Source organism: Podarcis melisellensis (genome assembly GCF_964234715.1).
Source record: "Podarcis melisellensis genome assembly, chromosome: 5".
Lineage (NCBI taxonomy): Eukaryota > Metazoa > Chordata > Lepidosauria > Squamata > Lacertidae > Podarcis > Podarcis melisellensis.
In genome coordinates, this window is record NC_138537.1 from 29,928,599 (window position 1) to 29,945,653 (window position 17,055).

The following is a 17,055-nucleotide window of genomic DNA, read 5'->3' on the forward strand; positions in this document are numbered from 1 at the left end:
ACGAATCACAACCGTAGGGATAAGGAATATTAAATGTTCACCAGGCCCAGCCACCCATGCTGGTCCCATGTGGGTCGATAGAAGGAGCCAAGACGTCACTTACATACAGGGTCCCATAGAAAGAGGGAAGGAGGAGGAAGGAAGGGGATCAGACTGGGCCCGGACCAAAGGCCTAGCGGAACAGCTCCATCTTGCAGGCCTTGCGGAAAGATGTCAGATCCTGCAGGACCCTGGTCTCTTGCAACAAAGCATTCCACCAAGCCGGGGCCAGGGCTGAGAAGGCTCTGGCCCTGGTCGAGGCCAGTCTAATCTCCTTGATGCCCGGGACCTCCAAAGTATTATTATTTCTGGACCATAAGGTCCTCCGCGAGGCGTACTAGGAGACGCCCTTTCCCCCATGAATTTGACCAATCACCTTTCAAACCACCAAAGCTGGTGGCCATCACTGCCTCCTGCACATCTTACGAAACACAAGATGAACCGTAAATATTTGCCTAACAGAATTCAATGAAGCAGCTGGGCATGACAGGAAAAGGCTATTCAGGTCTGTCTCCGAATAAGGCAGTTCTTGTGTTCTTATATCCCTCATTTGAACGCAGGCTTTATCTTTCTCTCTCACCCAACACACCAACCACCCACCCACCCCTTGCATTTATGTTGCAGTGATTTCTGCTAGACAGAGCCATCTGTAAAGCCATAATAGTTACTCCCGATAGTCCAACTATCTCAGCAGTTTATCTTCTAAACATTTCAGTCTGCACTCCTGAACACCAGAGCTGTAAGGAAATATTTTCTCTGAACCATTTCTAGCAAGGCACCTCAATTAGAATTCTGACAGCTACTCTGCCTTTATTTGACACGTTTCACTTCCAGGACAATTCAAAGCAATTCTTTGACAAAACTTATACTCACCTTGGCATCAAACTGCTATTCACTGCTGACACATAGAGAAAGTATTCATCTCACTATAGTTTAATCATATAGCAGGTGCTGGTGGTGGTTGTTGTTTTTTTAAAAATGCTTCATATGGAGGAATCTTCCTGGTTGGCCATGCTACTCAAATACACATATAAAGTACATCTCAATATGCGAAAATACGTTCTGAAGGTGTACTGCTCTGCACAGACTGTACAATGGTATGTAATTTAAAGCGGTATATAATTTTTAAGAGATTAATATTGACACACTATTCTAAAGATAGTAGGGAAAATTGACAGGGGTTCCATATCAGATTTCTGTAGCAGATCTGGAGACAGAAGAAAATTCTTAACAGATTCTAAAGGCTGTCTTCTGGATACATTAAATTGCTAAAAATGGTGCATGTTAAGAGGCCTTGTATTTAATGTTTTATATCTCATAACTACAGGAATATTGTAAAACACACATCAAAGGGGTATCTTTTTTTTAAAGCAAAGGATTCTATGCTTTTGACTTGCAAATCTATTACATAGACCCATTTTATTATTTTATATAACCACACAGGTGGCCAACCAGAATTCTAAGGGCTATAAATCCTTGGACTAATTTCATACAGGTGGCAAGGAGGAGGGGGGGTGGAAATACAGTGGACGCTTGGGTTGCGAATGTGATCCATGCAGGAGGCACATTCGCAACCCGCAGCATTCGCAACCCGCAGTGCCGCACCAAAAACACGCAAGCTGAAGAGTCTGTAACCCGAGGTATGACTGTATGGGGTACCAGAAACAAAGGGAGGTGAGAAGAAAGCGATAAAGGCATTGGAAAGAGAAAAGTAAAACAATGGGATGGCTTCACCTACCTTTAGCTCTGGTCCCACCTCTCGTCCCAGAGCACCCCAGACAGCGTATCTGCTTCTTCTGTGGGAGTGCAACCCCTTCCAGGGCTGGCAATTGACCAATTTCTCAAACCCAGGACCCACCCTCCTACAGTGCCTCCATCTTGTCGGGATTCAAGCTCAGCTTATTTTCCCTCATCCATCCCACCACAGCATCCAGGGCCCACACAGCCTCTCCTGATTCAGATGTTATCAAGAAACAGAGCTGAGTGTCACCAGTGTGCAGATGCCACCTTGCCCCCAAACTCCTAATCACCTAATGTTACCACCGAATAGGGCTAAGAAAGGTGAACCTGAAACAGTTCATTGGCATGATTAAATCGTCTGACATGTTTTGAGTACCTTCGTTGGGCAAGCAATGGCAAGTTCTTCCATATAAAAAAGAAAGGTGCTCCCAAAACATTGACACAGCATGCACTCCTTTGTCTGAGTTTCCTGGCTTAAAAAGAAGTAGAATCATCATTATTCCCTCTAGTAACTCCCCGCTCTCTACACCCCCACCCCCGCTATACCAATAAAGCACTCGGTTCTTGAGGCTGGGTTCTCTGGCATTGTCTGGCACGGGGAGGGGAAAAATCCTTTATCCTTTCCCACCTTCTGAAACCTTCCATGCAAACCCTCAACAGCATTCCAAAGCTACTGTTCCAGCCCAGCTGGAGCCCTGCACACGACAATTCCTGTTTGGGGCTGGAGCTATTTGTCTTGCTGGTTTCCCCTTGTATATTCATGTTCTTAAAAGGTTTGTGAACAGTATAGAAGGAAAGCTGTGTCCTCCTTGCTCATCTTCTACAGAAATAACTAATGGATGTCTGCACGCATTAATGTGAACACAGCTATAAAAGCAATCAACAGCTGGAGTTGGTTTGGCGAGTTTCTATTCCACCCCTCACCCCTTGTTAGAAAGATTCATGTGTTAGATTCCTTCAGTACTCCCTGGGGTTCCTTCTCTGCTCTGGGTTAAAGGCTACAGAGGAATCACTCTGTTAAAGCTGACTCAGCAGTCCTCTGATCATTCCTTTCCTTCAGGGTCTCTTTTAGTGTTACTTCCCTTAAAGGTTGCCCCGCAACAGCTGTTCAGCTTCCCCACAATTCTTTCCGCTAGAATCTTACTCAATGTTGCTCAGGTTTAAGTTTTGCAATAATATTACCTGTGATAACCAGTCATTGGTCAGGCTGGGGCTACTACCCCTAAACCTCTTAACTGTGGCGTTGTTGAGCAAATTGGATTACTCCAGAGAGAAGGACTGTGAAATGCAGGCACTATAGCATATCTGTATGTGGTCTTGAAACATCTTGCAGAGAAGGGTGGAATTAAAAAGAAGACTACTGTCACCACTTAAAAGAGAGGTGATTAGGATGCTGTGTTAAGGGATTTGCCTGAAATTGTGTGATCAAGCTGAAGGTCTGAAGAGGGCTTTTAAGTGTGTTCTATTAGGCACACTTAGAAACCTCCCTTCCAGCAGGAATCCTGGCTTATTGGGATTTCCCATTTGGGGGAGAGTTTCTAAGTGTTTTCAGTAGAAAATGGAACACACTTTTTCCTTGAAGAAAAAGTGGGCTATAAATGTAACAGATAAGCAAACAAATGAAGAGCAAATACAAGGGTGGGGGGTATGGAGATCAGTACAGTGGTACCTCAGGTTAAGTACTTAATTCGTTCCGGAGGTCCATGTCCGTACTTAACCTGGCCTCCTGCTGCCACCGCGCCACCGGAGCACGATTTTTGTTCTCATCCTGAAGCAAAGTTTTTATTTTTGTTTTTTGTTTTAAATAATATTTATTGCTTTTAAAGATTACAGAAAAAGAAGAAAAGAGAAAATTTAAAGACAAAAGAAGAAAGAAAGAAAACAAAAAAGTGAAAAAACACCACAATACAATATAGTATACAAATAATATAAACCCCAACCCAATCCCATTAAACTAAACACATAAATAAATCTAAACAAAAACAGTTTAAAATACATCTCTCCTTTTCCATATTCTATCCTTCATTTCCTTGTTTCCTTGACTTCCTCACACCTCCCTTTTTGTATTCCAATTCTTCCAATTATTTCAGCAAATCCTTTCCATCTTTCTCTGTTTTTTATCGTCTTGTAGATAACATATTTTTAACCTTATTTCCCTTTAAGACTAAATTACTTATCTATTCTTAACTTCTTCTAACATTTCTACTAAATCCATATAATAACATTCCACGATTTTTCTAACAGTCATTAATTTTACAAAATTTCTAAATATAAGCTTTAGCTTTCCAATCTTCCTCCACCCTCTCCTCTCCCTGGTTTCGGATTCTGCCAGTCCTTTCCGTCAGATCCATATAGTCCATCAACCTGGAGATCTTATGTCCGAGGCTATTAATTCTTTTCCAAGTCCCTTCTGCGGATTTTCTTCATATTCTTTGATGCTCAGGAGCAAATCTCAGGAAAACCTGAAACAAAGTTTTTAACCTGAAGCACTATTTCTGGGTTAGCGGAGTCTGTAACCTGAAGCGTATGTAACCTGAGGTACCACTGTAGTTTAAATGATAACACTGATAAAAATGTTAACATAGTAAAAAAGGAAAACAAAAAAAATAATAATTACTATAGGTTCCAGATGAGCCTCTTTAATGACAGCATTCTCCCACTGGGAGACCACCATTGAAAAAAGCCTCTCCCTCATAGACTCTCTCTGTTATGTCAAGAGTGAAGGAACACTCATAGAATGGCCTCTGTTGATGATCTTAAGGCCTGAGTAGATACATATGGGAAGAGGTGATCCTTCAGATCCAGGAGATCTGAAGCTGCGTAAAGATTTATAGATCAAAACCAGCACTTTGAATAGGCTCTCCCTGAGAAGGTCAGAAAAGGCTAAACTACAAACCCCTAACAAGGCAGTCTAACCTGATGCACTGAGGAACAGCTTGAGTTTACACTACATAGAAATAAAACAGAGCTTTAGCTTATTACACCTAATGGATACCAACACAGAGCTTAGAGGGGCTTAAAGAGCAACAAGTGTAAAAAGATTAAAATGGAACGTAAATGGAGCCACAGCTTCCTTTCTGTTTCAGAGTTAGTTCCTGGGAATTCTTAAAGGGGTTGGCAAGCAACCTCCCTTGATTCCACTGCATTATGGGAAATATTAAGTCCTTAAAATTGGCTGGTAATTCAAAGAGGGAAATGAAAGGACTGGCAGGAGGCGTATAATATTCCTAATTAACATGGAGGGCTAAATTAAATGACATTTGTGAGTGAGAGATTATTTATGAATAGGGAAGGCACCTGTTCATCCAGTTTCAGCATCTACTGGTAAAGAGATCGTGTCACCTGACTGGTTTTAAGCAGGCTAACCAAACTTTATATACTCAGGTATATTGAGATGTCCAATCTCAATGTTATGTACTGGACATTGTTTTCCATTTGTTTATAGGTTTTTATTGAATTTTTAATAGAAACAAGGAACACCATCAAACAAGACATAACAAACCACAATAAAACAAAATACTTACTTTATAGGAATATGGGGAGTGGAAGCAGGCGGTGGAATGTGTGGCTGGCAGTGCAGACCTACCCAATGTGTTCATTCATTTATGCAAACAGATCTGTACATGGAGTCCCCATGTCTGAATGTTTTCCACCTTGCTTGTACTTTTGCTTCTCACAGTCATGTTTGTAATTAATTGTCACGCCTTCTGTCCATTGTACAATCAAACTTAAATATGCATACCTTAATTCAGGTCAAGGTGTGCATGTACAAAAGTAATTGTAGAATGGACAGAAGACGTAACAATTAATTTTAAACATGTATGCCTTGACCTGAATTACTACATACGATTGAGAAATTTTTAGGTGGGAGCTGTTAACTTGTACTTCAAGCAACAGTTTCCTCTGTCGTATATTAAGTTGCCTTCAATTAATGGTTTTCAATAGTGGTTTCCTATGCTACGTGATAGGTAAGTGTTAACATTAAAAGCATATTCAAATCACATGCTTAGGACTAGTCATACCTCAATGAAGCAGTCATGGGGGCTCCCAATCTGGAAGCTCCTTGGAGAAAAAGGTGGGATATAAATGCAAAAAATAAAATAAAATAAAGTTGAAGAAGTAGACTTCTCTTTCCTGACTGTGCAACTAAGCTCATTGGATACTCCTTGCAATCTGTCAGTCAAAGCCTCCTGACGAAGCAGGCTATAAATATCAAAATGGTGCCAATATTCCGTTCTCCCTCACTTTCAAGTATCTAAAGATACTACATGTCATTTCTACACTTGATGTGATGCTCCTCGTGAATTGCATTTTCTCAACAAGTCTCCCATAGGTTAGCTTGATCTTGTAATGTTTGGGCATCATCCTAAGGCATCATTCTATCTTTTTTCCTTTGGTCTCTCAAGCCAGCTTTCCATTCAATTTGAAAATGTAAGTCATGGTTAAGCTGAGACATATATATATATATTTGAGGTACATGCACAGATGACAGCTTCAATAAGTAGGTGTTTGGTGTGGGGAAGCAAATCAGGCAATGTGCATTGGGCAGAAACGTCCCCACTCCACCTCTGGTGTTTACAGCAATGACAAAAAATGACGCGACACACAATGAGGAAAATGACGCCATTGCTTTTTAAACCATGAGTTTGCATTTAGCTTTAGAGGTGAGGAAGAGAGTGGTAGCTGAATGACCACTGTTGTGACTGACCACCCTCATGCAGTTTTGGCACAAAAGCACTTCGGAATGCCATAAGCTTCCTGCTACCTCATCCCAATGGAAACTGAACTTGGAAAAGTATTGAACTCTTGGAACTTCTTACTGCTTAGAGAATTGTGGTGCACTGAGCGCTATTGATATCACCAGAAACCAAACCTTCATTGTACAAAAAGACCCTCTTACAGCACAATCCTTCACATGTCTACCTGGAAGTGCTACTATGTTCTATGAAGCTTACTCCCAGGTAAGTGATCATAGGTTTGTAGCTTTAGTTATCAGCCAAGCAATCAATGGATTCATAAATCTTTCTATGGCACATTGCCCTCACAGTTGTACTGCATGATAGGTCATGCCTTTGCAAACAGCCTTCTAGTTCATCCAGGTTTCTAATTAACCATGTGCATTGGATCTTTAGAATATATAAATGATGCAGCATTAACTTCATGTAGGCTCTAGCAGTGATGTGTTTTCATGTGTAGGTGTGTCATTAAAAGGCTTCCTTGAAGGACAACTTTGTGATGTAAACATAAGATGGGCGAGTCCTTAAATGAGCAGTGGCACCAATGCATTATGATAAGCTATTTGTTTGTTTACAGTTCTCTGTCCTGGCAAACTGATGTCTTCAACTGCACTAGATAGAAGCTTGAAATAATTCTGCTGCACAGGCAGAAGCAACACTCGGAAGTTGACCACAAGCCAGCAAACGCCACAATAAATCCAGCAACAAAAAGTGGTCCCGGAGACAGCCCCAAGTAGTGTCAAAAATTCCCCCTCTTGTGCCCCAATATTCCTACACTATTTGGGGAGTGAAGTCCTTGGTTGGGCCACCCTGCTGAAGTCAAGAAGTATATTTTCTTCCTTCTCTGTGGTTGAGAGATGTTCTTCAACCCTATCCACCGCTGACGGTTTAGCCACCTGTCCAGCAGAAATATCTGTTGCTTGACTTTTGCTGCGTTATTTGGCATAGGCATAGTAAACCATGTATAAACGGCTGCTGATGCTAAGCTAGGAAGTAGGAAGGGAATAGAAACACCTGTGTGAGGAAGTCGTAGAACATGGCATGCTGACACCAAGAGGCAAACTCCACCCATCTGTTTCAGTGCTACAAATTTTCTCTGGCTAGACTTGTTTTAAAAGTGTGTCATGGTGTAATTATAACATCCTTGTGATCTTAAGCCTTTCCTTTCAAGGTATACTAAATGGCAGCAGGCCACCAGGGATTATTCGGGATATGGTAGACACCTAGTAGAACAAGATCTGGTAGAACAAGGAGGATGCTGTTTTTCTTCAGCTTGGCTTGTTGAATTAAGTCAATAAAACCAGGGCATGAGGTACCAATAAAGATGATATATACCATCTAGCATAGATTTGTGCATACATATACTGTATATATCCAACTGGATCTATGAGAGTTGGAGTGTCATCCTATACATGCTTTCTTGGATGTAAGTCCCACTGTGTTTGATGCAACATTTTCAATTGCCCAGGGGACTGAAACTTGAAGTGATTTGCACATTTACAGCTATTTTATGATTTAGCATATATTATGCTGAAAATAAGGTAAAGAGATTTTTATAGTTTCTCTTTTCAAAGTGACATTTGTGCACAAAAATATCTACAATTTGTAAAGGGGGGAAATCATAGCTACCGTCAAAGTGTCCCAAAGTGTACATGCATAATGGTAACAACATTTCTTGAGAAACTAACAATACAATTCTATGCATTTTTGAGAACAATTAACTTTTATTACACGGTCACAGAACTGATGAAAGCAAATTGAAACTCAAAAGTCATAAAACTCCAACAGTTATACAGAAACAAACTAATATACAATTAACCTAAGAAAATCCCTTGCAGCAGAAAAAAGGAATCTAGCAACTGTTACTGTTATTATTTTATTTGTGTCAGCCAATAAGTAGGCCAATTTATAATTCACAAGTCCTTCCTGGATATTTTAGTAAAATGGGAGTGAAAAATTTGTTTCACCCATCTCTGGAAAAGTACCATTTGAAAACAACATGTCTTAATGTTTCTATTGCTCTATTCCAGGCATAGGCAAACTCAGCCCTCCAGGTGTTTTGGAACTAAACTCCCATCATCTCTAGCTAACAGGACCAGTGGTCAGGAATGATGGGAGTTGTAGACCCAAAACATCTGGAGGGCTGAGTTTGCCTATGCCTGCATAGGCTCAGAGCCATTCAATATATGGAGTACCCAAAAAATTGCCACACAGTACAGCAGAAGGAGGACAATTAAATCATATACATGTTTACTCAAAAGTAAGCTCCACAATGCTCAAGGGATCCTGCTTCCAGGTAGGTATGTACAGGACTGCAATCTAAATGCATTTGTTAAACAATATATACTTATCATTTTCGAAGAACAATTGCAAGACAGCACAAAATGGAGAAAATGAAAATAATTAATGTGATAGGGAAGAACTGCTTAGCATATTACAGGGATCACCAATGCAGCATTCACAGGCACCATTACCCACTCTTGTACCTATGAAAGATCTTAATAAATATCCACTCAAAAATATTTTGCTCTTCCTGCTCAGTTCATGTTTACACTGAGTCAGTTTCTTCTCCATTGAACATGTCCCTTAAACATGAACACACTTTACTGGAGGCCAGAATTGGACAGCCACCCTCCCATCTCTTCTGAACTGAGGAGACGTGCAAAGAGCTTCTCTTTCTGGTTGTGTGTGGTAGTGGCTGCCTTTTCCCTCATTGATGGGGCAGCTGATGGGAGGGCATGTCCACAGAATTCTGAAGTCCTGTCTTTTTGTTTGATTTAGTCATATGCCACTTTTCCACAATGAGCTGTGTCCTACTGCAAACGTTCAAAGCATCAATATACAGAGCACTGGAAACATGCAAAATACAGAAGATGACGGTTAAATTAAAAGATGACAAAAATAAACCATGTGGCAAAAACAGTATAAATTCCATATTACAAAAAAAACCCTTAACAATCTAGTCTTAAGCACATAAATACAAAGCAAAACAAACCAACAATTAAGTTTCTGGTACCAGTTTTGCTGTACTCCAAGCAGCCTCGCTTAAATACAGTTCAGAGGGTAGATGGCATCCGCTTGTTAAGATAGGGCAGGTATTATGCCACAACCCCATGACCCCGGCCTGGTTCCCACAGCACATTATCAAAATTCCAGTGTGGAGGCAAGCTGTCTAACAGCTTGTTATGTTGATGCCTTTTTTGGTGGCAGTAATAAGAGCATGATATGCAATCTCTGCAAAATAATACTTATAGTTCTATTGCATGGCATACAGAGCAGTTTCAGTTGAGGTGTGCCAGCTTGGTGTGACCTGTTGGTTACAATATACTGTTTGTTTACTTTCTGCAACTGTGATTTGATTTTCTATTTGTGTGTATTTAGGTTATGAGATTTGGATCATTGTTCTTCCACTGGTGGGTCAGGAGTTCGAAACAGATCATGTAGGATATCCTGGCAATTGGGGGGTTCTGTATCCACACCTGCCCAATGATGTTGTGGGTGGGTGCATACCAAGATCACAATCACTACTTCATTCTTGATTCACCTGGGGCATGTGTAGGAAGGAAGAGGCATGGGTAACCTAATCAAGGGGAGGGTTTTTAAATGTGTACCAAGTAACCACACCTTCACAGACCACAGAATCTAGAATTTATCTAGATTGAAAGCAGCACGCTGAGGACGAGCATGAGCAATTCTGGAAATTTTCTGGAATGAAATATTTTCTGGAATGAAAATAAAGTATATTGCGCTACAAACAGGTCAGTATATACACACAAACTGTAGATACAGATAGGTAGCCGTGTTGGTCTGCCATAGTCAAAACAAAAAAAATTCCTTCCAGTAGCACCTTAAAGACCAACTAAGTTAGTTCTTGGTATGAGCTTTCGTGTGCATGCACACTTCTTCAGATACCTTCAGGTATCTGAAGAAGTGTGCATGCACACGAAAGCTCATACCAAGAACTAACAAACTGTAGAGTCATGTTCCCTTAACATAGTTTAGCTAGACCTTTGCATCCATAACCCATCAACCAGAGTAATTGAAGGGTGGTAAAGGGCTGGAATTCCTCCTGCTCTTCCAATGTACGCTTATAAGTTATGAGGAGATTCTGATTCACATTTGAGATAACAAACAGGAAACCAGGCAGAGGTAGTTAGTTATTATGAGTTATTTAAAGCAGACATCGGAGGTGTGATCTTGAATATGCACCCTCAGATTCAAATAACAGGAAGCTAGACTTTGTATATGTATAATGAACAATGCTGAGTTACAAACACTCAAATATACATTTAACTTCAGGCAAAATAATGTTTTCACTGCAGTTAATGCTGCACATGTGAATAATATGATGCATACCTATCCATCTTCACAAGCCTGAAGGCTGCTTATTTACAAAGTTCTTATTGTCTAAAATAATTGGCACTGGAGCTCAAATCTGCTGGACGTCACTCTCTCTGCCCTATCATCTGGCCCTATCATCTCACTCTAGTTTAGCCTTCCACAACATGGTACCTTGCAGATATTTTGAACTACAGGAAAACAAAGTTGATCACTGGTGTGTTCTTGACAGCCTACTGACTGTCACAGAAGTGACTTCCACACAATAGGGTATATGGCTACAGTGCATTGTATCCAATGTTACTCCTACTCCGAGTAGACACATTGAAAATAATGGATATGACTCACTTGGTTGGATACAACTGGTATAAACATGTGACTTCAGAGGTTATATCCAGTAGTGGTCTTTGGGCTCTGAAATTTCAGTAGCAACGCTAAAATTTGGTGATCCCCCCCCCCCCACCTCTCATGCTCCATTCTACAGCATTGTAGTGGTGCCCCCTGCAGCCCAACACCCAGTGCTACTGCACTGATTGAACTAAAACAGCTTCTGTTGTATCAGCTGCTAAAACCCTCTTGAAACCTACTGTGTTTGCTATAATCATGACAAACTGTATTTTTTGAAAAAAGGCCTTCGTATACCAATTCTATCATTTCAAATGTCATACCATCTCCAAGGTGTCTTAGCACTGATATATATCTGAAACAGGCCTACAATCCTTTCTTATCATTTCACTTCATTTCACAAATTATCCAACTCCCAACTGACAAAAATATGTATTTGCTGTTGACCTTAGCGACACCATTCAAAACATTTATGAGAGTCTTCTTTCAATACTGCAAGGTATTAATGTGCATATGGAATAATACTGTTGACTTCCAACAATTTTCATATTCTGAATTTCAATGCAAATTTCAGCCCACTAGGTTCCCAGTCACTGAAAAAAAAAGCCATATGCAGCCATGTTGGTCTATTAGGGAAAAAAGTCCAAACCAGTACAGCAGTACTATTTCCTGACGTTTTGTTTTAATAAATGTATTACCATATTGTGGATTTCATTTTGCACCTGGCACTCAGTAAACACCTCATTTATCTTTAGACCTGAACTTTTTAGCTCTACACTAGCATGTTGAAATGAATAACAACCTGTTTTTTCAGTCTCAGTATAAAGCCTATTGCAAGCATGACAAATGAAGGTAAGCTGACCTGTATATATGCTATATGTGGTTTCTACTTACACTGGACAAAATTTTGGTACTTTATGATCTTGACATCTGTGAAAGACTAATGTTCTATGGGTGCGATCATTTAAATTTTGTGCAAAAACAGGAGAAGTTTGAAAAATAATTTGGAGAATGTGCATGAACAAATAGCAGTAGGCAGAAGGCTCAAGCAGACAAGATGAGAGTGAAGACAAAGTCCTGCTGCATCCATGGAAGCTGCCAATCAGAGTTTACAATTAAGATTTATACCCCTCCCTTCAAGCATGCTATCTGGATGGCTTATCATAAAATATTAAAAACACTGTAAGGTAACTCATAAATAAAAATAAGCTAAACCTGGAAAATTGGTAAAAGTAGCATTAAAAATACTATCAAAACAATCAGAATAAAACAAAACAAGTTCACTTGAAGCTGGAAAAATCAGAATGGGCACCAGGTGAGCCTCTAAAATTAGGGTGCCACAACTGACAATGTTCCTCTCCCTGGTGGGCTCCCACAACATCTTTAGATGGTGGGAAAACCTGGAGAAAGGCTTTTGATGATGATCTCAAACTATGGAGAAGTGCATTTGAAGCAGATGAGGTGCTCCTCATGGTCCCTGTGCAGGATGTTCATGGTTTGGGGCCACGTGGGTCTTTTCAGTGGTAGCCCCCTGCACATGGAGGTTCCCCTCCACGGAGGACCCCTTCTATTTACCGGTAGTTTCAGGCAGCTAGTTAAGGTACACCTTTTTAGGTGGGCATTTGGAGAGACCTGATCTGATAAATTGATTAGTTGCTGCTGCTTTTGGTAGATTGTTATTTAGTAAATTGATATGCAGCTGTTGTTTATTTTAAAGGTTGTGTTAGTTTATTGACTTTATACATATATGTATGTGTATGTGTGTGTGCGTGTACACACACACACACACACACACTGCCCAATAAAAAATCTAGCCTTTCCTTTTCTTGGGATTAATTCACCCAATCACCTACATGGGCTCTTTTTGCAGCTCCTTCATCTGGTTTGTATTATTGTTTTCTGTAATTACCTTATGATAGACAAGCTAGTGTATTGTCAAGTATTTTCAACAGCTAAAATAAAATATTGTTTCCTAAGTACACCTGGTTGGGGAAAGTTGTTTTCTATTTGCTTATGCAACACAGCTGTATCATAACTAATAAAAGTAGTGATGCCTTGTGGGAGACATTAGGTAGGTGACCTATGACCCTCCAGGTGTTGAGACATCCCTCAGCATCCCTGACTACCATCGATGCTGACTGGGGCTCCTGAGAATAAGGAGTCTGGGGTAACCCAAGAGCCACAAGCACGCGTCCCTGGTTCCACGAGGAAAATAGCAGCAGCAGCCACGAATGTGTGTGTGTTTTACATGAGGGCCCAGCAGAAGATGTGCCATTTATTCCACCGCCAGCCAAACGCCCTTGGCCAGGTACTCAAGGCGAATTGGGGCGGGTGAGGCGCTCCAAACCTCCCGAGAGGCCTCCAGGCAAGCAACGGGTTAAAAGCGGGTTTAACCGAAACAAACGACCAACCGCACTTCGTGCAAACCCGAATCGCCGCCTCCTGCCGCACGTGACAGCAAAATCTAACCACTCGCCGCCTCCTCCTCCGCGCCACCACCCGCCAATCACCAGCACCGCTCGCTCGCCCGCCCGCCTCCTCCAGCTTCCCTAGGGTCAGTGGGAAGAAAGACAACACTGCTTCCCTCTCCCCCCCCCCCGCCGCCCGCCTCCTATTATCGCGGGAGCCGTTTGGAGCTCTCGCGAGACTTGGCGGTCCCACTCTGCTCCCCCTTCCTCCCTCCTCCCCGCCGGCTGCGCTCCTCCCCTTTCCTCCTCCCTCCCCTCCTCTCTCTCTTGCGCCGCCGCCGCCCCCGCCGGATCTGTCTGTGTCTCTGCGTGAGGGGAGGGGGGGCCTGTTCGGCCCTGCGCACTGAGCGATGTTTGGCCGCCATCGCGGCGGAGAAGGAGGAGGAGGCGCAGGAGGCTGAGGGAGCCGCCGCCGCCACCGCCGCCGCCGCGTACAGACGGCCACTTGGGCCTGCCTCGCCTCTCCGCCCGCCCTCGGAGTGAAGGTCGCCGCCGCCTGAGGGGGGCTTCTCCCCGGCCCCGTTTCCCTCTCCCCGCCCCTCAGGAAAGGGGGGCTCCGCTCCCGCCGGGCCCGAAGATGTCGAACCTGAGCAAGGGGACCGGCAGCCGGAAGGACACCAAGATGCGGATCCGAGCCTTCCCGGTGAGTGAGGGAGCGAGAGGGACGTCGCGGCGCCGGGCCGGGACCGGGGCCTGGCGACGAGACGAGCCGCCGGCCGCGGCCTTGCGTGCAAGGGAGCCCCGTCTCTTCGTCGCCCGACCTGGCTTGTCACAGGGGCGGCGGAGAGGGAGCGGGCCGCGGGCACTGAGGGGAGGCCCTCCGGGGAGCCCCTCAGGAGAGGCTGTCAGCGGGCGGGGAGCCCAAGTTCCCGTCCCAGGAAAGGGAGAGGCAGGTTAGAGGGCCCGGCGGCCCTCCCCCCGCCGCCCCAGGAAAGGGGCTCTGGGGAGATCGCGGCTTTCCCCTCGGGCCCTTGACAATGGCCTGCCTAGTACAGCGCCTGTTATTTAAATAATAATAATGGCAATAAATTGCGTGAAGGTCTTAACAACACACACACACTCGCCCGAAGAGTCCAACGTCATACTAGTTCTGTATCAACTTCAAACTTGTTGTGTTTTGTTTTTTTTGTCTCGCCAGTATCAATAAATGAAGCTGAATATTGTAAGGATTTTGACACCGGACAGTTTTTATGACATTCCCTCCCCCCCCCCCGTGGGGTTGTCATACGGGGAGGGAGCATTTTCGAGGTGATTTGTACCGTAAATTACCTCATATCTTTCCTGACCGATAGTTGTTTCAGCTGAAGATTGAAAGCCAATGGACACCCAAGATGAAGGCCTGGGTTTGTTTGTTTTTTTGTAACGTGTAAAGTTTTTGTTTTTGTTTTAAGGATATCTGACTTGCTGATTGCCAAAGTACTGGAGTGTTTATACACATACATATATGCTTAAAAGGAGATGTCTGGTTGTACGTTTTTTAGGCTTGAGCAAAAGTTTTTGTTGCGTTTGAGTCAGGAAACTAGTGGCAAATAATTGTTGCCTTCACAAAGAAACTGGCTCTACCTGTTTATGTGAATGAACTAACAACTGTCACCGTCAGCATTTGATCAACCTGCAGTTCCATTCTCAAAATTAAACTTGTATTTATATATTTTAAGTTATTACTGCCCAATCCTATTTACTCAGAAGCCCAATTGAAACTATTAGTGTTTTCTTCCAAGTCAGCATAGTTAGATTAGGAAAATTAACTCTGACAAAGAGCAACAAAACTTGCTTATTATATATTTACCCTGTTTTTCAGCTAAGATTGACTCCCTGAATGACAATGTAATAGATTCTGAAGATAAAGAGATCTGTGTTTTTAAATAAAGTGCTGTGTTCTTAGGAGCTGTTGAAAGTACAACATGTTAGTCAAGTTAATTTTGAAATGTCTTAAAGTTGGCTTTGGCTGCCTGAATAGCAGTGGGAGATGCTATCATGATAATCAACAATGACAGTTGCTTACAGTGTTTTGCAATTATTCTCTAAGTAAAACATATATTACAAGTGTTTCTTGAAGCCTTTTAAATTTGGATGATGAGATTTATGCATCAAACACTTGGTTGTATATGGGAGTTGAACAGATTGAGAGAAACAAAGTTTGCAGTCAGGGTAAACATTTTTCATTTTCCTTTCTTGCAGATGAGCCTATAAAATGTTAGTGGGTGAAGAATGTTCACACAGCTTTCTCACACAAAGTAGAACATTGTTTTCCCTGTAAAAGTGTTTTTTGTTAGCAGTTGTCATAATTGTGGCTCATTCTAGAAATATATTTTAAAATAGCTATATTTAATGCCTACTTAGTGGGGAGGGTACATAGACATCATGAGCTGAAGATAATTAAAATAACCATTGTTAAAGCAAACTAACAGTAGTCTTCAACATTTTTGGACCTGGGACCGTCCTTGAACTCAAAGATGTATTTGGGGACCCAGTTTCTTTGTATTTCCCTCCTTACTACATATGTGCGTTCGTACATGTTTTTATATGTATGTATTGTGGTAGTGCTGCATTTGCACCCTATCTTGGATCAGACTGATCTGGAACTGAGTCCAACCCACCAGTTGGAGCTAATTTCTAGCCAGGTTTATATACAGTGGTACCTTGGTTTAAGAACAGCTTAGTTTATGAACAACTTGGATTAAGAACGCTGCAAACCTGGAAGTAGCCGAACATGTTCCGCTTCCTGTTTAGTGTGTTCTATTTGTAAATTGAGTGCCCCACTGCTATGGGAAAGCATGCCTTGGTTTAAGAACGCTTTGGTTTAAGAACAGACTTCCGGAACAGATTAAGTTCGTAAACCGAGGTACCACTGTATATATAAACTGCCATTCTTTACCATCCAACTTCCAGCAGCAGCAAAACAAAGCAAAAACAACAAAATCTTGCTTTTTACCTTGAGGCATACCTTTTCATGTTTTGGCCTGGAATGGGGAGGGGGAGCATATTTTTAACTCAGCTCTTTAGAATATCGTGGGGAAGGGTTGCATCTAAGTAATTTGACTGAAGGCTGTCAGTAAGCAAGAAGTTGTCACTGAGCTACTGATAGAAGCAAAGATCTTCAGTACATGGGTACCAAGCATGGTGCAACTTATTCAGCAAAAAAGCAGCATTAGAAAATCAAGAGGAATGACAAAAAGATAGATGCCCACAATTCAAAGTTGAATTATGGGGATAATTAACCACGATCTACACTAGTTTATGTATAAACTAGTATAATGTACAATGTAGTATTGATCACATGCTGAGACAGCCTTACTTAGTCCATATATTGACTTTGGATTGGGTTGATGAAAGTTTTGAATTTGTGCTAGTGGGTTGTAAAATTTTGTGGACAGAATTAATTGTTG

The 17,055-nt window shown here is 42.1% G+C and overlaps 1 protein-coding gene across 2 annotated transcripts in view; it reads left to right on the forward strand.

Moving 5' to 3' along the window:
• Positions 1-13,865: 13,865 nt before the first annotated feature.
• CUL3 (cullin 3) overlaps positions 13,866-17,055 on the forward strand; it is a 47,173-nt gene continuing 43,983 nt past the window's right edge. Inside the window, exon 1 of one of the 2 annotated variants that reach the window (XM_081910379.1) lies at positions 13,866-14,309. In XM_081910379.1, the coding sequence (XP_081766505.1) occupies positions 14,244-14,309 (66 nt within the window). In that variant the 5' untranslated portion in view covers positions 13,866-14,243. The remainder of the gene's footprint in view (positions 14,310-17,055) is intronic. The other variant, XM_081910382.1, reaches the window with a different exon arrangement.